The sequence below is a fragment of the Sander lucioperca genome, chromosome 6, assembly GCF_008315115.2.
Source record: "Sander lucioperca isolate FBNREF2018 chromosome 6, SLUC_FBN_1.2, whole genome shotgun sequence".
Classification (NCBI taxonomy): Eukaryota; Metazoa; Chordata; class Actinopteri; order Perciformes; family Percidae; genus Sander; species Sander lucioperca.
In genome coordinates this window covers 10,145,935-10,167,721 of record NC_050178.1, presented here as the reverse complement: position 1 = coordinate 10,167,721, position 21,787 = coordinate 10,145,935, and the positions used below count along the sequence as shown (strand labels likewise).

Here is a 21,787-nt window from a genome sequence, read left to right as displayed (position 1 = left end):
TCCACCCTTAACTCCTACTACACTCCTACTCCCTGCCAACTGACCACATCATTGTACACAGCTCCAGTTAACCAAATAAATCACCACTATAGGGTAGGAAACAAATAGGAACTAGCAGACAAAACACCAATAATACTTGGGCTGTATGTTGGGAAATTTGCTAGTTGATTACCTGCCGCTTTGAAAGGTAATTGGAGGTTTTCAATTTTGTCTGAAAACACAGTGTTTTTGTAAATTATTCATGTGAAAATAGTCAAACAATTTCATTACCTGCACAAAACATTATTACAAGACAAAGACTAAGAGCATCAATAAAGTTATTGCAATTCATCCTGTGGATCATGAATGTCCGTGCAAAATGTCAAGGCAATCCATCCAATAGTTAAAATATTTCAGTCTGGGCCAAAGTGATGCACCAATGGATCAACAGACCAACATTGCCATCACTAGAGCCTCATTGCCAACATTGCTAAAAAAAATAAACAACAATATTCAAAAACTACCTTTCTCTCTATAGTTAACAATGAATGAATTTTTTCTTACCCTAAAAAGCTTGTGGGGTTCAATTTCATTCAGTCCAGCTCATTAAGGTCATCTTTCTTTGTTCTGGTTTCATTAAACTTCCTAAATGCCAACCAGATCAAATATCCACACACGTTCACCTGTCTGCCATGGTGATAAAGAGGCCCTATCTTTTTTTCTCCAGCAAGAATACTGGGTCCAAGACTGCAATTATTGTGGAATAACATAATGAATAATAAATAAATTATAACCATAATGAAATAGTAGTGTACTAGATTTTCCCTTCAAACATTCAAAATGCTGGATGTCTAAATCTTGTGCCATACTGCTAAGAATCCAGTTAAATACAGGCCTTTCCCATGCAGAAGCAGTATTGATCTAACAGACTAAAACAATGACATGAGGAATAAACACAATGTGTAAAGGTGAGAGCAGTTTATTCTTATTAGCTAGCGGCGTCTTGTTTGCCCAGCTGAAGCAGGACTCTGTGCCTGTTGCTGCAGTGGAGGAAGGTGTTGGATCTGTCAGGACCACCATGGTCTGTACAGGTGGCAGCCGTCTCTCTAGATGTCAAGTCAGTCTTATATAAGCTCTTTTCTGCCACATAATGTTCTTTCTCCTGCAGGGATCTAAGCCACTCTGTTTAGTACACCGCTGATGCTGTGGGTTTTACAGAGATTTCTTCTGATGGGGACACAGTGCCATCTGATGGAGAAAACTGAAGCATGTTTATTGTGGCTGCAACCATGTCAGCTTCATGAACCAGGTGAGTAAACAGACACTCTTTCAACATTGATTAACTCCATCTACATCTTCAACCGCTTATCCGGTGTCGGGCCAGCAGGGGACCCCAAACTTCCCTTTGCCGAGCCACATTAACAAGCTCCAACTAACTAACTAACTAACTAACTCTACATCTATAAATAAAACCGAGGGAGAGTCTGGTAAAATGAGGTGGCTATATGACTCAGCCTACATTCGTTTGATCCTTTGTAGCCACAGCTGAATGTCCAGCTGTTTACTAGAAAATATAATAATTATGCAAAACACACTCTTATATCATTTAAAAAGAATTGAGTACGGACCACTTCCTGATAACTCTACAGCTCTCTTGCTGCTTCTCCATCATATGTTCCTACATTCAGCTGATTTAGTAGATGCTGTTTAATATTCAACAACAAATTGCTGACTGCATGAAGCATTGACTACCCTTATATTTTATAATAATAAAATCAAAACAAAATGAAACTACGGGTTGCAGATAAATGTGTTTAATGGATGTCTTCAATGTCAAAATATTTCACATAAATGACTGTGGAATTTCATGTATAATAATGTATTATTAGAATTCCAGTGTACTTATTTACAGCTGAAGAACATAATATATACAATAGTTTCAATATTAGGTTTATTGGTTACAATCCCTTTGTTTCCCTTTTATAATATGCCAAATTTGAGATTTTACATCCAAACATAGTTTTACATATTTAAATGTTACAACAAGGCACAACAGAATAATAAAACAGTAAAACCATAACAGTAAAAATGTACTGTTGTAAGTTATGTCAAGCATTGCAAGTACAAATCTTTTGCTTTTATCAAATCCCTCTTCAACAACACTGAGACCCTCTGCTACATATAACTCTACATGAATCTTACCATAACATGAACATTGAGTCCAGGTTGATGATATATTCCAGCAGTATTGATTTGAAATTAGAGTCTGTTCGCAGCATATATTGTTGTTTACACAAACCCACAAATGTTGTATTATATTGGCTTGTTGTGTTGTGTTTTCTCTGCCTATTGTTTGCATTGTATTTTCTTGTCAAGTTTATATTTGCATGTTCCTACCATTTTCCATTCCACTCATGAATATTTTCCTTTACTGCGATTTGCATAGTTAATTTATATTCATATAGTCATATTCTGGTCTTAATTTGGAACTCATTTTATGAGCTACAAATGGACCTTCATATTTCAAAACTTGACAGATTGCACATATGCCCTGACATGGTACAGTGTGGGGACTCTATTCAAATCCATCACACCATGCTCTCGATGGTGTCCAGCTTCGGGGAATGCTCAGCCTCCGTGTGCTGCGTTTCCTGCTGCCTGCAGACCTGCTGGTATTCTTTCAGCACTTTCACCACCTCGTCATGTCCAAACTGCATGGCGTCATCGACTGGTAAGTTCCCCCACCTGCACAGCAATAAGTAATAAAAAGGTAAAGATGAAGAGGAATCAGCAGATGTCATGGAGGAGAATTTTTAGCTGTGCAAAGTTAAGTATTTAATTATAGATTAACTATGTGGTAAAGACAGTTTAAGCTCAAACATTCACTCTTAGGTTGTATTAATTAGGGGTGTGAATGACGAGACACCCAGCTCACGAGACACAAGATTTTAACACTTTTATAGAAAACTACAATGAAGGAAAAAAGACTATTTTTTCAGTCTTTTTTCCGAGCAATGAAAGGTTTTGCCACAAACTCAGAAAACTGGCTTCTCTCCTGTATAACTGACAGTTACACCGTTACTTATTCCATATGTATGGTGGAGAGAGAGTGTCTCTTCACTCAGAGAACCAAGGTTACAACACAACTAAGCGTTTTCTGGCAGTAGTTGAGACCGTTGAGACCAAATGTTTTGTACTTGAATTTGTCATTGTACAGTAGACAGAGAGAAATAAAGCTTATTTTAATATTGTTAAATGTCACATTGACTACATTCTAAAAGCACAAATACATTACCATCAAACACTCAACAGATGATTTTTGTGAAGACAGATGCTATTTTCTCCTCTGCATTTTTATTCATTGCAGCAATAAACAAGTAAGTAGGCTACTCTAATGTATTCACACTTTGAGGTTAATCTGTTATTAAAAATTATTAAAGACAAAATCCACGATTATGGCATAGGGATCTACATCCGGGTCAACTTGCACATTTTTTTTTCACAATAACCACATTTATGGGAAATACAACAGGTTGAAATATACCGGAATTATCCTTTAATTTACTTGAATTTATTTTATTTCAGGTTTATTTATCAGGGACAATGCACACTAATAATACATAAAAGTAAAATGTGCCAGAATTAGCCTGGAGGCTATTTTACATCCGCTGTCCCTGGACTGGTGGTAAGAGGTCACCCTAAAATGAGATAAGTACCTACACTATGTGGTTGTGGTTATGTTTGTATGTCTTGCTGTGAGACATAATGGTACATTTTCAGGTCAAATTAAAAACCTTTACTTTCATTCAAATATTTTTTCAAACACTGTAGTCCCACTAAGATTATCTTATCTGGAGGACAGATGGGAAAGAACAAGCATCTAAAATGTGGTTATGATTCTATCTGAAAACAAAACAGATTAGAAGTTAAAATATTTGATCATGATCAAAGGCCAAACATAAAGAGCAGTGAAGAAATCCAAAGCTAAAGGATAAAAAGACAGAAGTTACAGATGCTGTTCTCACCTGTCTTCTACAAATGGATCAACTTTGCAGGTGTCAGTAAGGAACTTCACCACATCTATGTGACCTGAGAAAAGACAACAGTTTATAGTTTCCCATCTGGTAGAATTCAGATAGAGACAATAGAGACAATCTTTTTCTGATAACTCAGAAAACACTGTTTTGACTTTGGTGTCAAAGAGCAACATACCCTTTAAAATCCTCCTGCCCCAAGCTAGCAAGATATTCACAATTTACAAGTTTGTCTAATAGCATGACAAATTGTGGGTGGAGAAAACAAAGCTGCTAAAAATACAAACTACACGGTGGGGGGGGAGATGTATGACTATTCCCTCCAGTCACAATCCAACTCAGGATCAGATTAAGGAGTGCAAAGCTCTGCCTTTTTCATTTGGAAGAAAACTGTAATTACTTCCATTTTTATCTCGTAAACAAATGACTAGATTACAAGGCTCTTTTTGAAAAATGTTACTGTTGAACACACTGCAGCGGGGCATTAAATCTGTGCTGTGACTAAACTTAGAGCACAAGAGAAGATAAATAATCGACCATATGGTGCTCTGTAAGGGTCTGTGAGCTGATTCATTAGGGGTTTTGTACAATGTGAGCCAAAGGTACTGTGCCTCTATAGTTAATCAAATGAAGTGAAAACTAATGTAGCACTAATTACAGCTGTGAGCATACAATGCAAGTAAACTACAATTATCCTCTCAACTAAGTTTAACTGAAGTTTGTGGGTGTGTGATAAAGGTGCTCTTGGGTTGCTGTGTCAACCAATCCTCATTTTTTTAAGTGTTTTAAAGCTAAAATTGGTAACTAGATACATGCTGTTGTAGAACCACAGCGAGCATGTTGGGGCAGGTAGTGACAGACTTGTTATAGTTTTGTCTCACCTGCTATACCTGGTTCTATCCACCAGGACAGGATGGGACAGTCGTGACCTGACAAGCCGACCAACGTTTACCAGCAGAGTTTACAGTGTCTCCAACCAAAGGAAATATGCCAGGTTTAGTATTTTACTCTATATCCACAACGTTCCACTTCCGGGATTGCTCTCGTTCTGCCGGAAATTCCGCCGGATGTCATTTTTTTTGGATGTCCGTTTTCGGATGTCCGTTACCTCCAGCTTTCTTTTGTGGTGTAATTTTAAACTCCGGTGAATTTATGAGGACTATGGTTAACTGCTCCTCAGATCTCTGCAGGGTAAATCCAGACAGCTAGTTAAACTAGCTATTTGTCGAATCTGAGTTTTCTGTTGCACGACTAAAACAACTTTTGAACGTACACATGTTCCACCAAAACAAGTTCCTTCCCGAGGCTATATTGCACTGGCACCGTGGCTCCGCTCGGCGCTTAGCACCACCCAAGACGATTGTGATTGGTTATAGAAATGCCAATAAACGAAAGCACGTTTTGTTTCCCATCGCGGATTGTTGTGTGGACTAGCCAGACCCTCCTCCGCAGCGCTGAGGACTGAGGACTAATATCAACACTCTCTGATGTCAATGACTGACGACAGCGTGCTCTGTGTTAACTAGGTCTAGAGAGATGTTCCGTCATTTCCGGTTTTAATGTTTTTTGGGCGACAATACAGATTAGCGCCGCCTGCTGTTATGGAGACGTATTACGTCTCGCGAAGCACAGAAAGTACACTCAAGTCGGTGTCGCTTTGGTGTGTTCCGAATAGAGGGTGACAATTTTTCGGGACTCCTGTGGGTCACGTGATTCCCGCGGGAGTCCCGCAGTACGGGAGTCAATTTCACTGTCGGTAACGGATTCGGGACGGATAAAGCATAGAAATTAATGGGAGCGGGACAGAGATTAAATAAAAAAATGACGCTGCAATGCAGTGGGTGCGCCCAAAGATTGCGAGGCATTTCGATTTAGAAAAGAGAACCACTTAGAACTCACAATACGTTTGTTGATTGGGAATACAGTGACCCGCGGAAGTCTCGAAAAATTGTCACTACCTAACCCACCCAGCAGTGAGAGACAAACGGCTCTGCAGCGCTGCATTCACACAACAACATTAGCGCAACACACACACACACACACACACACACACACACACACACACACCTTTAGACAACATAGGGAACGAAACGGGAGCGGGAGTTTCTCTCGGGATTTTGCAGTACAGGATTTTTTTGGGGGGGCAGTCACGTGATCGGGATGTGACGGGAGTATTTTCGTGGACTTGGGATGGGATGGGAGCGACAATTGATTCCCGTGTCACCCTCTAGTTCCGAGGCACTTTTTTGAAAGACGGGAGCCGACTGATCAGTCTGACTGCCTTTTCTGCTGATGGTCGGCCGTCGGGTTGGTGTGTCAGAGCCTTAACAGGTGCAACAAAGCTAAAAGGAGGGTCAGAGAGATGCACGCAGCCCATATAATGCGTTCCATTTATCTTGATAGTCGGAGCAGGGAATGACATCCCTCCCGAGTTGCCTGCGTTCCATTTAACAAGTCGGATTTTCACTGTGGGGTTAGCTCTAGCCATGTTAGCTATTGTTAGCAATACCAGTTAATAACAATGCATTACGCTGTTTTTGTGCATACAAACAGCTCAACAAGTCCACAGATAACGGTTGGACAGGACTGTGTGTACGACTGATTTAGTGAGACACATTTAAGACAGAAGTGCTAATAACTGTATGTATCTTATTTTTGGTCAAAGAGATTTGTTGCCTGACTGCTTCACAGTTTGCCTGTGGAAATGATTTAGTGTTGCTCAGTCACTAAACATCAGGACCACAGATGAACAGATCATTTGGAGCTCACCCTCTGCTGCAGAAATATGAAGAGCTGTTCGAGAATCATAATCTTTCAGGTCCATGTCCATGGATGAGAGAGCAAACCTGAAGGAATAAATAAAAGTACAGTTCACCAAAAAATTGAAAGAAAATGTCCTTTTTCCACATAGTAATATAAAAATAAAACTACAAATATATATTTTAGCATTGTGCTTGAATTTGAGCTCATCAACATGCACGTATCAGTATGATTATTAAACAAACCAGACATAAATAAATACAGAAATGACCCTTTACATCTGGAAAACCTATGCCAAGCAGCATTGAAGCAATTTACTACACTTCACTAAGACACTTTATGTTTGCTTTTCATTTCATTTGCACCCATCTGTATGTTTTTTAGTACCCACGCCTGGTGTTAACATTATGAAGGCCATGTGTTAAACAGGACAAACAATAATCAGGTTTGCTGGTGATGTACCTTCTAAGGGCAGACACATCTCCACTGTAGGCGGCGAACATCAAATTAAAAACAGACTTGTTCTGCAAATACAGGGAAATAAACATAGAGGCTGAAAACACATTAAACACACCAGCAAGAACAAACTAACAAAGCAACAAACCCTGTCATCTCCATCCGGTCTGCGAGGGTCCCGCTTCTGGACAAAGTGCCGCAAGTTGTCATAGTTGTGGAAATTGAAGAGTGAAACGAGCTCCTGAGGGTGATGACATATGGTATAATTGTTAGAGGACTTACTGTATATATTATTTATGCATATATGATGCTAGTTATGCTTTAAGACAAATATATATATATATATATATATATATATATATATATATATATATATATATATATATATAGTTTGCAATTAGATGTAATGCAAACAAAAACAGGATAATACGAAGAAAGGGTTAATAAAAAGATCCATGAAGTCACCGATATGAAAAATCTGGAGCTGCTACATACATCACAGGAGATTTTATGCCATTTCCTTAGCTTCCTCTTGGATGCGTGATTACGATCTGGCACCTAGCCGCCACATTTTTAAAGAGGTTGACGCCCAGAAATGTTGCAAACACAGCAATAAATTGAGTGCAGGGCCTCTGCAGATACAGACACCGCCACACGCTTCTAGTGGGTCGTAAGTGATAACTGAGACAGATTACTTTTGAGTCTATACATAAAATCCTACTCATTGTGCCTTTAAGCATCTTCTCCTTTACCACAAACGAGTCAAGTCTAGATGCAAAATGAAAAACTGTAACATCTTGGTCTAACCTGACAGAAGTGTATTCCCCGGACGCTGTTTCCAACTCTGTCCAGAGGAGGAGACCAACACATCACTCCCATGACGTTGGGGATCACCAGCAGAATGGCACCGGACACCCCAGATTTGGCTGGCAAGCCCACCTGGAAGATGAGAGATGTGGAATTTGTTTCAGCTCATTAAATGAACAAACATTTCCTTCACAGTGTAGGCGAAGTGATCACACTGAACACTACTTTATCTTTTATTTCTGTTGTGTCAGAGGGGTGGTGTGATGGTACAGTCACTTCCTACTGTTGCTCACATGAAAAGCCATCTGGCCAGAGAAGTCATACATGCCACATGAGTGCATGAGACTCAAAGTGTTTCGCACTGCCTCGGCACTCAGGACAAGCTCGCCTGTGATTGGACAGATCCCTCCGTTGGCTAGAGTGGCAGCCATGATACTTCCTGATTCGCAGGTCACCTCGATGGAGCAAAGCTATGACCAAAAGAGGATCAGTTCATGGTCAAAACTACTGAATCTATTTTCATGTACAGTTAAATCAATATCAGGCTACACAAGAGTATCTATATAATGACTTGCTCCATTCATGACAGAACATTTTACCTGGAAGTAGAAGTCTAGCGCATCGATCATATCAGCTCCCGGAGGAAAACACTGGTGAAGGAAATATGATCATCGTGACTATTTGACTGACTGAAGTATGCTGGCTATGCACTGTTCAGATAAACTATGATTTCTCAACCAGAATTCAAGAATATCTTGGTCAGGTCATAAACTCTCTTCTAGTCTGGCACCTCAAATAGGGTCAACGGGTAACGAATAACACCTCTAACATGATAAAGTGGCGATGCACAGAGGGGTGTGGGAGATGTACAGAGACGCCATGGAGAAAGAATTCCAATTGGCCTCAAAGATCGTTGGTCTAGCAAATTGATGACGGTAGCAAAAATGGATAGAGGGTCAAATAAAAAAAATAAATTGTATTCTGTGGCAAGAGACTATTGTAGGAATATTAGGATGAAACCATCCTGGAATTCCTAATTTCCTAATTAATTCTTTCCTTTAAGAAAATGTGTTCTTACCGGACAACAATATCTATTTTTTTCAGATATACAATTGCTACACTTTAAAAAAAATCTTTGAAGAAGCCTGTCATAAAAACAAACATGTGATTTAAAACACTCAGGTGGACAGAGTTGATATGTAAACATTTAGCTTTATCTTGAACTGATGCAACAGCAAATCAAAAGCATTTCTAGTCCCACATAATTCAGCATTCTGTAACTGACCTTCTTCTCTTTCATGTAGTATCCAATGGCAAAATTTCTGTCGCCTGTTTCTTTTTCTGACTGGAACCTGAGACAAAAAGGCAGAAGGGGTCAATACTGAAACATCAATAATGCAATAGAGCAGTGGACAGGCAAATTGCCCAACACTCTCTTTGTGTGCTAAAGGATGATTAACTTAAAATACCTCAAATTTAATCAATAGTACACTCACATGGCATTGCTAAATCCCACATACTCTTGGCCTGCCATCTTTTTCACATACTCCATAACCTAGGTAAACAAAGACAGCATTTTATGTGTACTGCAGCATCTCTGACTACTGACAAAATCAACCCTCAGTATCATATTCATGGTGTTAAAAGAGAAGAGGCACTCTACTTACATAGTCAAACTTCTCTGCCTTATTTGAACGAGGCTGAAAACCAAACAATGATTGCATAATTTAGTACCCTATTATCAGCTGTTACAGTACAAGAGGAAAGATAGGCAGTGATCGTAAATCACAGAGCTCAGGGAAAATTTCACAAAACAGTACGACAGACAACTTAACTATGACATAATACTGTTTTTCTGATTTAAATCTGCAAAACCCGTTGTGAATATGTTTAAGAAAAGCAGCCATATTCAGTCAATAAGTTAACATTTCTCAAATTTATTTCATACATTAGGATGTTTTGAAGATATATTAATAACTGGTTACTGTTGCTTTATGACATTTCCCCCAGGCTTTGTCATGAAGATCATCATCACATCAACAGACTCACTCAACAACCTGCAAGCTCTATACCAGAACATAGTTCATTATTACCTCCACCAAGGTTTTCGGCTCAGTTTGTCTGTTTGTCTGTCAGCAGGATTACAGTAAACCTACTGGCCCAATTAATGAAACTGATTTACTATAAAACAAAAACAAGATTAATATTTTTCCAGAATTAGGTTGAATATTTGGCAGTGTTTTAATAAAAAAAAAAAAATAAAAAAAAACCACTTCAAAAATAAATGTAGGCAGAAAACGTTTTAGTATGTTCAAATGATGTGTCCTTTTACAATCAATTATTTTTGCTCTTCAAGTGTGGAGTACAGCAAACTTTAATGCTATTCCACAAACTTGTCCATAGGACTCCTGGCATTTTGTAAATATAAAAAATGGAAACAGTGCCAAAATCCAACCTGTGTCAACAACATATCTGTGTCACTGACTTTTTACTAAATAGAGAGTGATTTACTGTATGTGCTGACTCAACTATCACACACCAGGCCTCTAAGGGCGCTGACACACCAACCCGATTATCGGCCGTCGGACAGTCTGGTGAGGTCAGTGACTCGAGTCTGTTCTGTGTTCCGTGCCGGGTCCGTTGAAGGAGCTGTCGGCCTTCATTTTCGCTGACCTGACGTGCTCAGTCGGAGACAGGGCAGTCGGGACTCACCCGGAAATGGCAAGTGGGATGAGCGTGACTAAAGCCTCTCAAAATCTGATGAAAATCTTTTAAACTGACCTTTGTCGATCTGAAATGAAGACAGATTCAGCAACTGCATGGCCTATTTCTCACTTAAAATGTTTTCAGAAACACGTTTCGGTGAACTATTTTAGTACGATATGAGATCGTAATCTGAATGAGTCACCAGTAATGGCCGTTTGAAAAATCCAAAATCCGGAAGCAGCAGCCAGATCCATGTGACGCGTTCGTCCAATCAGCTGCCGGTTTTCATTTTTTGGGCGACAATACAGATTAGCGCCGCCTGCTGTTATGGAGACGTATTACGTCTCGTCTCTTTGGTGTTCTGAGGCACTTTTTTGACCAACTCGGGGAGACTGATCAGTCCAACTGCCTTTTTTGCCAACGGTCGGCCGTCTGGTTGGTGTGTAACTGCCTTACACATGTCCATCTGTTTACCTTGATAAGAGAGCTGATCACTATGGCTCCAGCATTCACCATGGGGTTGTGGGGCTTATCTGGGAGAGAGGACAATGAGATAAGACACATGATGTTAATGAGCTGTTATCTCCTAAAGATGTTTTTGTCATAATGAAGTTTAATATTTAGTCAAAGAGGTGCTCCACATACTGTAATTCAGCTATGGTCTTGCTTGGGAAAAACAAACACGAAAATGTAGTACAATAAAAGTAACCACTGCTGATAAGAGCTTGCTAGGTTCTGCAACCAACAATAATTTTCGTTATTGATTAACCTCAAGTCAAGTCAATCAACTAAATGTATTATTTTGCCCAGAGTGAGCAAACTGTGCAGCAGCAAGTGTAACAATGCATAGAAAAACATAAAACACACAATATAACATACAACAAATGACATAAACACGTGCCCAGGGTAGCTTACACCTATGGATCCTCTAGAGCAGTGATTCCAAACTTTTTCACATCAAGGAACCCTAAACTGACACAAATTAGACCACGGACCCCCATTAAGACTTTGTCCCAGAGTACCCTACCTGATAGAATGTTTGCTTTTAGATGTTATGTTACAGAAAGTGAATGAAATCCATGAGCAAAATAATTTAATTTGAATAATTTATACTTTTTTATTAATCCCCAGTGGGGAAATTACAATTTACACTCTGCCTTGCTCAAGGGCACCTTGGCAAAACAGTCATGCAATCTGTCATTGTGTTACTTATGGATGACATTATAGTGAAAATAAATAATTCCCCTTTTTTGTTGGGGACACCCTGGAACCCCTTCAAGGACCTCTGGTGGTCCGCGGACCCCACTTTAAGAACCACTGCTCTAGAGCAGGCAAAAGTGTCCACCATAACCCCACAGGGACTATACTGTACATAATATAATGAACATTGAATATTGTCAACATCACCATTACCAATGTAATATTCATCACCGTCAAAAGAACATAAATCTGGACATCGGCATCATCCTGTAAGATCATCACCACTAATATAATATTCTACATCTCATATTAAAAAAGCATAACTGTCACTGTATCATAATCATCATCATCAGGTGAAAATTCTCAGATTCAGCTGAAGGAAGATAATCCATCCAGTGATAGCACTGATGCAGTCAGTAAATCATATAGATATCTTACATACATTTTGAGCATCACAGACTGTTCGATGTAAGCTTTTACAATACAAACAGGACAGTGATGAGGCCTTACATACCTTCATCATCGAGCGAGAGCATGTTGAACTTGAATCCACTGGGCTCCATGCCGACATAACGATGAACCCTCTCTGATCCCTCCTCATGGACGGCGATGGCGTACTGCAGGGGCTTCACACAGGACTGCAGGCAGAACGGCTGCTTGGTGTCGCCTACTGAGTGCCTGGTGAAAAAAGACAGAATGTTTGCAGTCTCACTGAACATAAAACAGATTCACTTTGATAATCACACCTGGAAGATGCACTAGGCTTCTCTGGCAGTATTGCTCAGTCATATGAGTTGGCTATTCAGCAGCAATACTGCTTAAAGAAATTGCATCAATATAAGAAAACAGTCTCAACTCTGTGACAGACAAAAAACAAGTTCATTCCTTCAATAAATGACAAATCTGTTGAGATCAAAAGTTCATTCTTAAAGGGACAGTACTGACAAGGAAGCTAAGCAATGTACTGCTGTGGATGGGGACACCAGATTCCTTTGACAAAAACAGTAACTTTACCCTGCAGAACACAAGAGTTGGTGGTCTATTGCTGGCTCGATCAGTTAGTCAGTTTGTGTTATTGTGTGACTTGGGTGTTTCGAAGGGTTAGATCAGATTCACCAAAGTCACACAATAACACAAACAAATTATCTGATTGAGGCAGCGGTAGACAGCAACTCCCTAGTTGAGTGCATAGAAGCGTACACTTAAACTGATATTGCTTTTTTTAGGTGGCTAAAATACATTTAGCTGCTGCCCCAGTCCACAGCAGTACATTGCTTAGCTTCTGTAATCTTACCTCTGGCCATCCACTGTACACAAAGACACACCCCACAGTTCTGGACTAAACTTGGCCAGCTGGGGGATGTAGTCTGCAACCTAAAGCCAGAATACACAAAGAGAAACACAGTAACCAACCAGTTAGTTTACAGTTTTTCTTGATTGCTTTGACCTGCTTAAAGAAAGTGGGATCCACTCGGTTTTCATCATCACTGTCTCAGCAGAGCAGAAGACACCTCTTGCAAATGTGTTAACCCTTTCTCAATGGATTGACACATTTCCCCACCCTTTTGCAGAACAGTTAACAAGGATGTCATTCAAGCAGTCCAAACTCCATTGTTTTAGCTATGGTAACCAAACAGAAACCATCTGTTCCTAACTATTAGAAACTACCTACATCAGTATGAAATCACTGAAGCACCTGTTTGACACTCCTTCACACAAATCTTCAATTAGCAGTCAGTCTGCAGGCCTTAAAGGTGCAGCGTCTGTGTTGTTCTTTGCCAACATGGTTGGAAGAGGTCTAAGACAGAAGAGACTGAGTATCAATAGTGGCTATTTCTTATACTCTACAGTAATAGATGTTTATACTTTACTGTAATAGATTTTATTTTTATTTTCTTTTTTGTTATTAAAGTTTTTATTTCTTCATACACACATAAACATACAATCAAACTCAAGAACAAACACTGACCCCAACATCAACAGACAGCATATCCAGCATACCACCCCCATATACAAAGGCCTCCTGCAAATATTTCCTTTTTTTGAAACATCCAAAATATACATTCAGTACCATGTCTACAATTTCTTCCATATGCCCTACCTACAAAAAAATATGTTCCCAGGTCCTCCTAAAATGTTCTTCTTCGTTGTTAATTCTAGCCAACATGCGTTCATATGATGCAACTTCGGACATCATTTCCATCCATTTTTTAACATCTGGGGCGACTGTACTCTTCCATACTCTGAGAATTGTTCGAGCAGCTGTGACCATCCCAACTTTTAAAACCCCTCGTTCATATTTAGCTATATTTGACATTTCTGTTTGGTCCCCTAACAAACACTGTCTTGGTGCTACAGGTACCACCACACCCAGCCATTTACTCATATAAAACCTCAATCAATGCATTCTTGTTGTGACTAAATTTATCCTTTGTGATACGGTCTCTTATTTGTAAATATTTCCAAAAATTACCTTTATATTCCAAATTATATTTTTGCATAATATCAGCAAACGAAATGAACACTCCTGCCACACACAGGTCACTTATTTTGTCTATCCCTCTTACAAGCCATTGATTCCAATAAACAAATTTCTTCCCAATACATATGGCTGGGTTATACCATAGAGAGGCGTAAGGTTGTCTTACAGTTTTTCTTGATTGCTTTGACCTGCTTAAAGAAACTGGGATCCACTCGGTTTTCATCATCACTGTCTCCGCAGAGCAGAAGACACCTCTTGCAAATGTGTTAACCCTTTCTCATTGGATTGACACATTTCCCCACCCTTTTGCATAACAGTTAACACAGATGTCATTCAAGCAGTCCAAACTCCATTGTTTGAGCTATGGTAACCAAACAGAAACCATCTGTTCCTAACTATTAGAAACTACCTACATCAGTATGAAATCACTGAAGCACCTGTTTGACACTCCTTCACACAAATCTTCAACTAGCAATCAGTCTGCAGGCCTTAAAGGTGCAGCGTCTGTGTTGTTCTTTGCCAACATGGATGGAAGAAGTCAAAGGCAGAAGAGACTGAGTATCAATAGTGGCTATTTCTTATACTCTACAGTAATAGATGTTTATACTTTACTGTAATAGATTTTATTTTTATTTTCTTAATTTCTTATACTCTAATAGATTGTATGCTGGTTTACATGTATTTTGTGTAATATTTACAGTATTTCATTTTTCAGCCATAGTTTCAAAATAAGAATCAATGGAATCAATAAAATTTGCATCAAAGCATTTCTGATTCTGGATCCAATTCTTTGCAAGAAGGCAAATTTGTCAACAAATGTCACTGGCATGAGAGCTACGTACAGTAATAGGCCACAATGACAAGCAATGGTGCACTGATTCACACTGAGTACTGTATTTTGTATTTTGTTGTCCACTGTGTAATGGTTGACTGGAAGAGCTCATGCACTTATTTGCAAGTTGTGTTGTTTGAAGGGAAACTTTTCTTTTGCTGCATATTTTAAATGTTTTGACACGGTTAGAGCCTTTTGCAAACAAAATGTGTCATTTTGACCATGAGTGCCACTGTTTCAGCCTGTGTGTTAACTGTTTTGAAAAATGTGGAGTTTGAGTTGACTGCTGTGTCAGAGCAATCGAGAAAAACTGTAACATGATGGAGTGTCAAAACTAAAAGCACTGCAGCAGAGGAGGCGTTAGCAGAAAGTTATTTTGTATGAGCAGGAAGAATAAGGCATGTTGTGTCTCATAATTTCTTCAGTATACAATTTGAAGGAGGGAAACAGTAAGAAGTTTAATACAATTTCAAAGAAAGATATGCCAAATTTTTAACTGTAGATTGTTCTTGATTATACCATATACAGTACTTCACAATATCTGAAATAGTTACATTACGCCATATGTTTCTACATTCATAAACTTCAAAATAACCTAGTAATGATAAAAATTATTATTTCCATTTCTATGAAAACAAACAGGGTGGTGATGGCGCAGTGGATATGACACATGCCTTTGGTATGGGAGACCTGGGTTTGAATTTCACTGCGATACATCAACCAATGTGTCCCTGAGCAAGACTTAACCTCTTGCTCCAGAGGCGTGAGACCTCTGACATATATAGCAAGTGTAAGTCGCTTTGGATAAAAGCGTCAGCTAATTGACATGTAATGTAATAATGTAATAAACAATGAATGCATACCTTCCCATCCCTTTGGCTTTGCACTGTGTTGTAGATTTCATTTATTTTTTGTGCAAACACGTCAAACTCAGGGATGATAAATTTCTTTCTGAATGCCTGGATCAGCAGGACGATGTTTCCACCGACACACCTGAAAGCAAAACAACATAATGCAGAGGCACTCAGGAGCACATACGGAAAATGAAATATCTTCTTTTGATATTATGGTGGATGGTGCAACAATGTGGTGTGTGTGTGTGTGTGTGTGTGTGTGTGTGTGTGTGTGTGTGTTGCATTCCCTGGTGTGAGAGCAGCAGCTGCCAACTACCAGTCTTAGTGCTGGGCCTTTGCTTTGATCAACATGACGGTAAATAAAGCTGACATGTCCTCACACACACTAACTACATAACACTGGCTTTCACACCTCCTGATTTTAGCTAATCAAGTTAAAGGAATATTTCACCACATGTAGTAAAACTTATGACTTTCTATGCACACCTGTTAGCTTTTACTGAAGTGTTGACATGAATGTTTACTGACTTGTTTTGGCTAGCCATATACTAATCAACAGAGACAACAGTGACAAGAAGATTCACAAAAGTATTAATTAAATTACATATTATTACAAATGTGTTCATGGTGCTGTGTCAACCTCCTGTAGTTCTGACTTCCTCCACATTCTTCAGATTGTTCTTAAACTTGTCATAAATTACTTATAATAAGTAATGTCAAGTATGTGTTGAAGACAAGGGAGGAAATAAAGAAAGGCAGAGACAATCATGCAGCAGGTCGCATACAACAAATGCTGCATTAGAAAGGATTGTTGTCAGAAGGTCAGTCTAAAAATAGTTTGGTCTCATCATGCCTGCACAGGGTAGTGAATGGAAAACAAAACACCATGAGACAGCCAGCTATGAGATACAAGTCCATTGTCCATACAGGGGCATTGTACTGTAGAAGAGCAACACTCCCAGAAACAGGCAACAAAGTGAGAAACTTTGGAGAAAAATCAATTGTTACATTTCCTGTCAATTATGTTGAACTTGTTGCCCTGTTCCTTGTTAAAATTTGCCCAAATGTTACCATGTGTTTCCCTGCGTTTGAGTTGCTGATCTGCTGTATTAGAATCTATCAGTTTATGTATGAATAGAAAATGCATCCATAATTTGTAGGCTTTTGAAAAGTACACAGAAAATAAAACTTCAGCAGCAGAGTATCTGTGCCATAGCATTGTGGTTAAGATTTTACTGCTGACTCAAAAAACCTTAAAATAAAAAAATATATAATGTATAATGTTTTCACCTTAAGTCTCTAGATGAATGAAACCCTGTACCAAATAAAAAGGGACGGCTTTTAAGGTGATCACAGTCTCTGTTGTGAGCTCCCTCTGAATTGAGGAGAGCACTTGAAACAACAAGGTCTGTGGTGGGTTATAATTTGTAACAATGGCCCAATCCCAAAGTCCGGACTCACAGACTCACGGACTTTGGTGTGCGTCCTCGTGAAATTCGTAAGGGCTTAGGGTTGTCCCAATGTCGAATTTCAAAGGGCGTGAGGGTTTGAGTACACACTTACCGAGCCCTTTCCGTGAGTCTGCATCGATGCAGACTTCACCAAAGGGAATTACCCACAGTTCAAAGCGTTGTGACATTTACCTCGAAGACCATAGGGAAATCCGGAAATTACAAAGGTAAACAACAGCACGAAACACGACCACGGAACACCGACCAACCTGTTGTCCAGCTTGTAAAACAAGAGTTTGAAAAACTTTGGAATCAGGCAGCCGTCTCCTGTGCCTTGGCCGTGTGGAAAGCAACAAACTTAAAATGAAAATTCCCAAACCGGCAAATGTCAGCAACATCTTTGTTATTAAATGTCGCCAAGGTAACATGTGATCTCGTGAAGTGCTGTCCCAATCCCATTTATACCTATCTGAGCCCATGTGGCCTCACACACTCACACACTTAGCATCTGAGATCAATTAAGTCTGTGAGTCTTTAGTCCTTAGTCCTCAGGGCTCACTTTGGGATTGAGCCAGTGTCATTCTAATCGGAAATATTTTGGTGCTTTGAACACCACATACTAAACACAACAGAGCTTGATTGCATTGGAGTGGGTAGAGCCAGTAAAACCTCAGCATGATATTGTGTTTCAGGGTGAACTATTCCTTTACATTTGCATTTACACAGTTGCAGTTTGGGTGCACTAACCTTTTGATTGATTGATTCAGTCCTAGTCTATATCGACGAAGTTTTATTCCTGGGATTGTTGAGACGCTGGAAATTCCACTGGATGTCCCTCATTTCGGCTGGATGTCTGTTACCTTCCGCTTCCTTTGTGTTGGCATTTTAAACTCCGGTGGATTTCTGAGGACTATGGTTAACTGCTCCTCAGATCTCTGCAGGGTAAATCCAGACAGCTAGCTAGACTATCTGTCCAATCTGAGTTTTCTGTTGCGTGACTAAAACAACTTTTGAACGTGCATGTTTCACCAAAACAAGTTCTTTCCCGAGGCTATTTTGCAGAGGCACCGTTGCTCTGTCCGACGCTTAGCGCCACCCAAGACGATTGTGATTGGTTTAAAGAAATGGCAATAAACCAGAGCATGTTTTTCTTCTATCCCGTAATGCTGTATGGACTAGCCAGACCCTCCTCCACAGCTCTGTGGAGGAAAGTCTGGCAACCCGAGACTAATTCAGTCTTAGAGCTGTTACACACCAACCAGACGGCCGACCGTCGGCAGAAAAGGTCGGACTGATCAGTCGGGTCCCCGAGGTCCGAAAAAATGGGTCAAAACACACTGAGGCGACGCTGACTTGAGCGTACGCACTGCGCGTGCGTGAAACGTAATACGTCTCCATAGCAGCAGGCGGCGCTTCTCTGTATTGTTTCCCAGAAAATGAAAACCGGCAGCTGATAGGACGAACACGTCATGTGGGTCTTTCTTCTCCGGAAATTCATTTTGGCAATTGGCAGCTTGTTCGGAATACAATCTCATATTGTACTAAAATAGTTCACCGAAACGTGTTTCCGAAAACATTTTAAGCGAGAAATAGGCCATACATTTGCTGAATCTGTCTTCATTTCAGATCGACAATTCGTCAGATTTTGAGAGGCTCATCCGCTCGCCATTTCCGCGTGAGTCCCGACTGCCCTGTCTCCGACTGAGCATGTCAGGTCGGCTAAAATAAAGGCCGACAGCTCCTCCGACGGACGACGGCACGGAACACACCGAACAGACTTGAGTCACTGACTTCGCCAGACTGTCCGATGGCCGATAATCGGGTTGGTGTGTCAGGGCCCTTAACCACTTGCCCATCTCCTCCACTTATCACACCTGTGGAAAAGGTCTCTGTCCATCATCACCTCAGGAACAGATTCCTTCACAGCCAGTCGGAGCTTCTCCATGCAGTCCTTTAGACGAGGGTCTGATGCATGAAGGCCGGTTTTCTTGAGGGCCTGCAAACAACAGGGGGAAAGATGAAAACACAATAACGATAGATAGATAGATATAGAAAGATAGATAGATAGATAGATAGATAGATAGATAGATAATTAGGATGTTTCTTTAGCTTCTTACTGAGGTAAAGTATGAAATGGGGACTTCCTCTTTTCCTTCTGTGATGGTGTAGAAAAGCATGTCTTCCACTCCCGTGCTGGGGAACTTTGAATAGACATTCCTGATGAAGTGAAGATTAAAGTCGACGATTATTGCGTGCTATTGACTTACACACGGCTACAGAAGACATACCTGAGATAATGATTTCTTCTTAAACTGCTAATTCAGTTTGTTAAACCAACCGTTACCCAGCGGAGTTATTCAATCATGCAAAATGATCTGTAAGTAAACTGCTAATGTCACTATTATGTGACCTATACAAGAAACAAGATAAACTTTAGATGCATTTACAGATAAGTCAGAATGACAGAAAAACATTGTACTTATTTTATATATGTGTTATGATTTTCAGTGCTGTTCCTCTTGATATATTACATAAAATAATTCTGCAGGTTCTTTTTAAATTTCTTATTTGTTATGTTTTTTTTTGACAGGTTTGTATACAGGTTATTTGCTCTCTTTGACGCTCTGTTGGAAACCTCAAGTTGCTTTAAAAACTCTCACATTAAAGTGCTGATTGCCTAATTTATAGCTGACACATGATAACTGACACTAGGCCTGATATGACCACCTTTGTAGCAGAAACTGTTAATATACAATAACGATATGAATATTTCTATATTTTTTTAAATGCGTCTTAATACATGTGATAAAAATACAAGGCCCAGTGATTGTGTGCTGCCTGTAAAATAATCCACAGAACAATCAGGTGTTGACACTGAGCTGTTTAACACACAGAGACACTTACATTTTCAGATGGAAATTATCCAAGTCTGTAGGCGGTGGTCGCTGGGACGTCGTTGTTGATTTCGTGCTCAGACAACATGCTGGCTGGAAGATGAAAACCTTCTTAACCGCATCTGTGTCTTTGACGATCAGTTGTACAGAGTAGGACATACGCAGCGCTCTCAGACAGTGCATGGTTGCCCACAAACCTGCTCTGACAGCTTGGTTTGAAGGTGAAGAATAGTAGGCCTACATATGCTGGCTGTTAGAGTTGTTTTCCAGCGGCTCCTGTGAGGTCACTGACATTAATATGACTAGCTCAAGTTTTGCTGCCTTCAGTGTCGTCGGGAATTTTGTCCTTTCGACTCATTAACTTTTTTTTCTTCACCAAACCTAAACGATACGATAGTAGCAGGTCTATGCTGGGAAGTAACTACTCCTTATATATATATACAATGCCAGGTAGCTTGTGAATTTTACCAAGGAATAAAGTCTTATATTTAGTCCTAATACTACATTATAATTATTTGTTGATTAAATGTTTTATTATTATTCTGAATGTGGAAAGTAACTAGTAACTAAAGGTATTAAATAAATGATGTAGATTAAAAAGTATGCATTCAATATTTCTCTCTGGAATATATTGGAGGAGAAGTAGCCTGTGAAATAGCAGAACATTGACATATTTAAGTAAAGTACAAGTAAAGTAGTATATATTTATATATAAGTATATATATAAATCCATATATATATATATATATATATATAAAATTCCACTAGTTGTTGTTGTTTTTTTTTTAGCAGATTTGGCTACTAGACACATTCGTTAATAACAAACAAACATGCGCCATAAAGTTAGAATGAAAAATATCGAGGGGCACTTGAAAGCAGCAGAGGGTCTGTATGACAGGCACACCACCTCATGTGGCAGCTGTCCCTTACAGTAGCCAATCAGGGGCTAGAAATGTATTTTGGAGAGCAAGATGTCTACCATGAGGACTTTATGGGTGTGTCAATCAGGGTACATTTCAAATGTTGCTATCACAGGATTCAGTATTATGAATAATAAAGACCAATGATATCAGAGCAGAACACAGTAGCTATGATGAAATCATAATTTAACCTCACACCTGTCACTAACTTTTCAGGGAGAAAGAAAGCCTTTGACCTGTTGTATAACACCACTTGGTCAGTCAACAAGCTTCTCAGTTTATTATAATGATCACCACCTGCTGAACCTGTTCAGTACATTCTGTCAATGGTAACTGATAACTAACTGAACTGATTTATTAACTGTGTGCAGCAAGAATTATTAAATGTTAGTGGACTTTAAAGTATGTGAAA

The 21,787-nt window shown here is 39.5% G+C and overlaps 1 protein-coding gene across 4 annotated transcripts; it reads right to left on the bottom strand.

Moving 5' to 3' along the window:
• Positions 1 to 1,777: 1,777 nt before the first annotated feature.
• Positions 1,778 to 20,716, bottom strand: gls2b (glutaminase 2b (liver, mitochondrial)). Of its 4 annotated transcripts, XM_031301821.2 has the most exons (18): positions 20,466 to 20,716; positions 19,679 to 19,778; positions 19,436 to 19,557; positions 16,120 to 16,249; positions 13,237 to 13,316; positions 12,457 to 12,620; positions 11,217 to 11,275; positions 9,704 to 9,736; positions 9,533 to 9,591; positions 9,322 to 9,388; positions 8,636 to 8,686; positions 8,330 to 8,506; positions 8,037 to 8,168; positions 7,378 to 7,470; positions 7,236 to 7,297; positions 6,783 to 6,859; positions 4,005 to 4,068; positions 1,778 to 2,724 (listed from the first exon to the last, which is right to left on the bottom strand). In XM_031301821.2, exons 1-18 carry the CDS (start codon positions 20,636 to 20,638, stop codon positions 2,568 to 2,570), a joined length of 1,800 nt encoding a protein of 599 aa, XP_031157681.1. In that variant the 5' UTR covers positions 20,639 to 20,716; the 3' UTR covers positions 1,778 to 2,567. The 4 variants fall into 4 exon arrangements, with proteins under 4 accessions (XP_031157681.1, XP_031157682.1, XP_035858462.1 ...); XM_031301822.2 differs by lacking the exon at positions 19,679 to 19,778 and having other exon boundaries at positions 20,466 to 20,599; XM_036002569.1 differs by lacking the exons at positions 19,679 to 19,778; positions 20,466 to 20,716 and having other exon boundaries at positions 19,465 to 19,557.
• Positions 20,717 to 21,787: the final 1,071 nt, after the last annotated feature.

Excerpts from the sequence above, each read along its gene's own strand:
- gls2b (XM_031301821.2), bottom strand. The coding sequence starts at position 20,638 with ATGCACTGTCTGAGAGCGCTGCGTATGTCCTACTCTGTACAACTGATC. Across the intron at positions 9,389-9,532 it reads GTGGGATTTAGCAATGCCAT|GTTCCAGTCAGAAAAAGAAA; the intron begins GTGAGTGTACTA and ends TTTTTGTCTCAG. Across the intron at positions 8,687-9,321 it reads ACTACATGAAAGAGAAGAAG|TGTTTTCCTCCGGGAGCTGA; the intron begins GTCAGTTACAGA and ends TTCCTTCACCAG.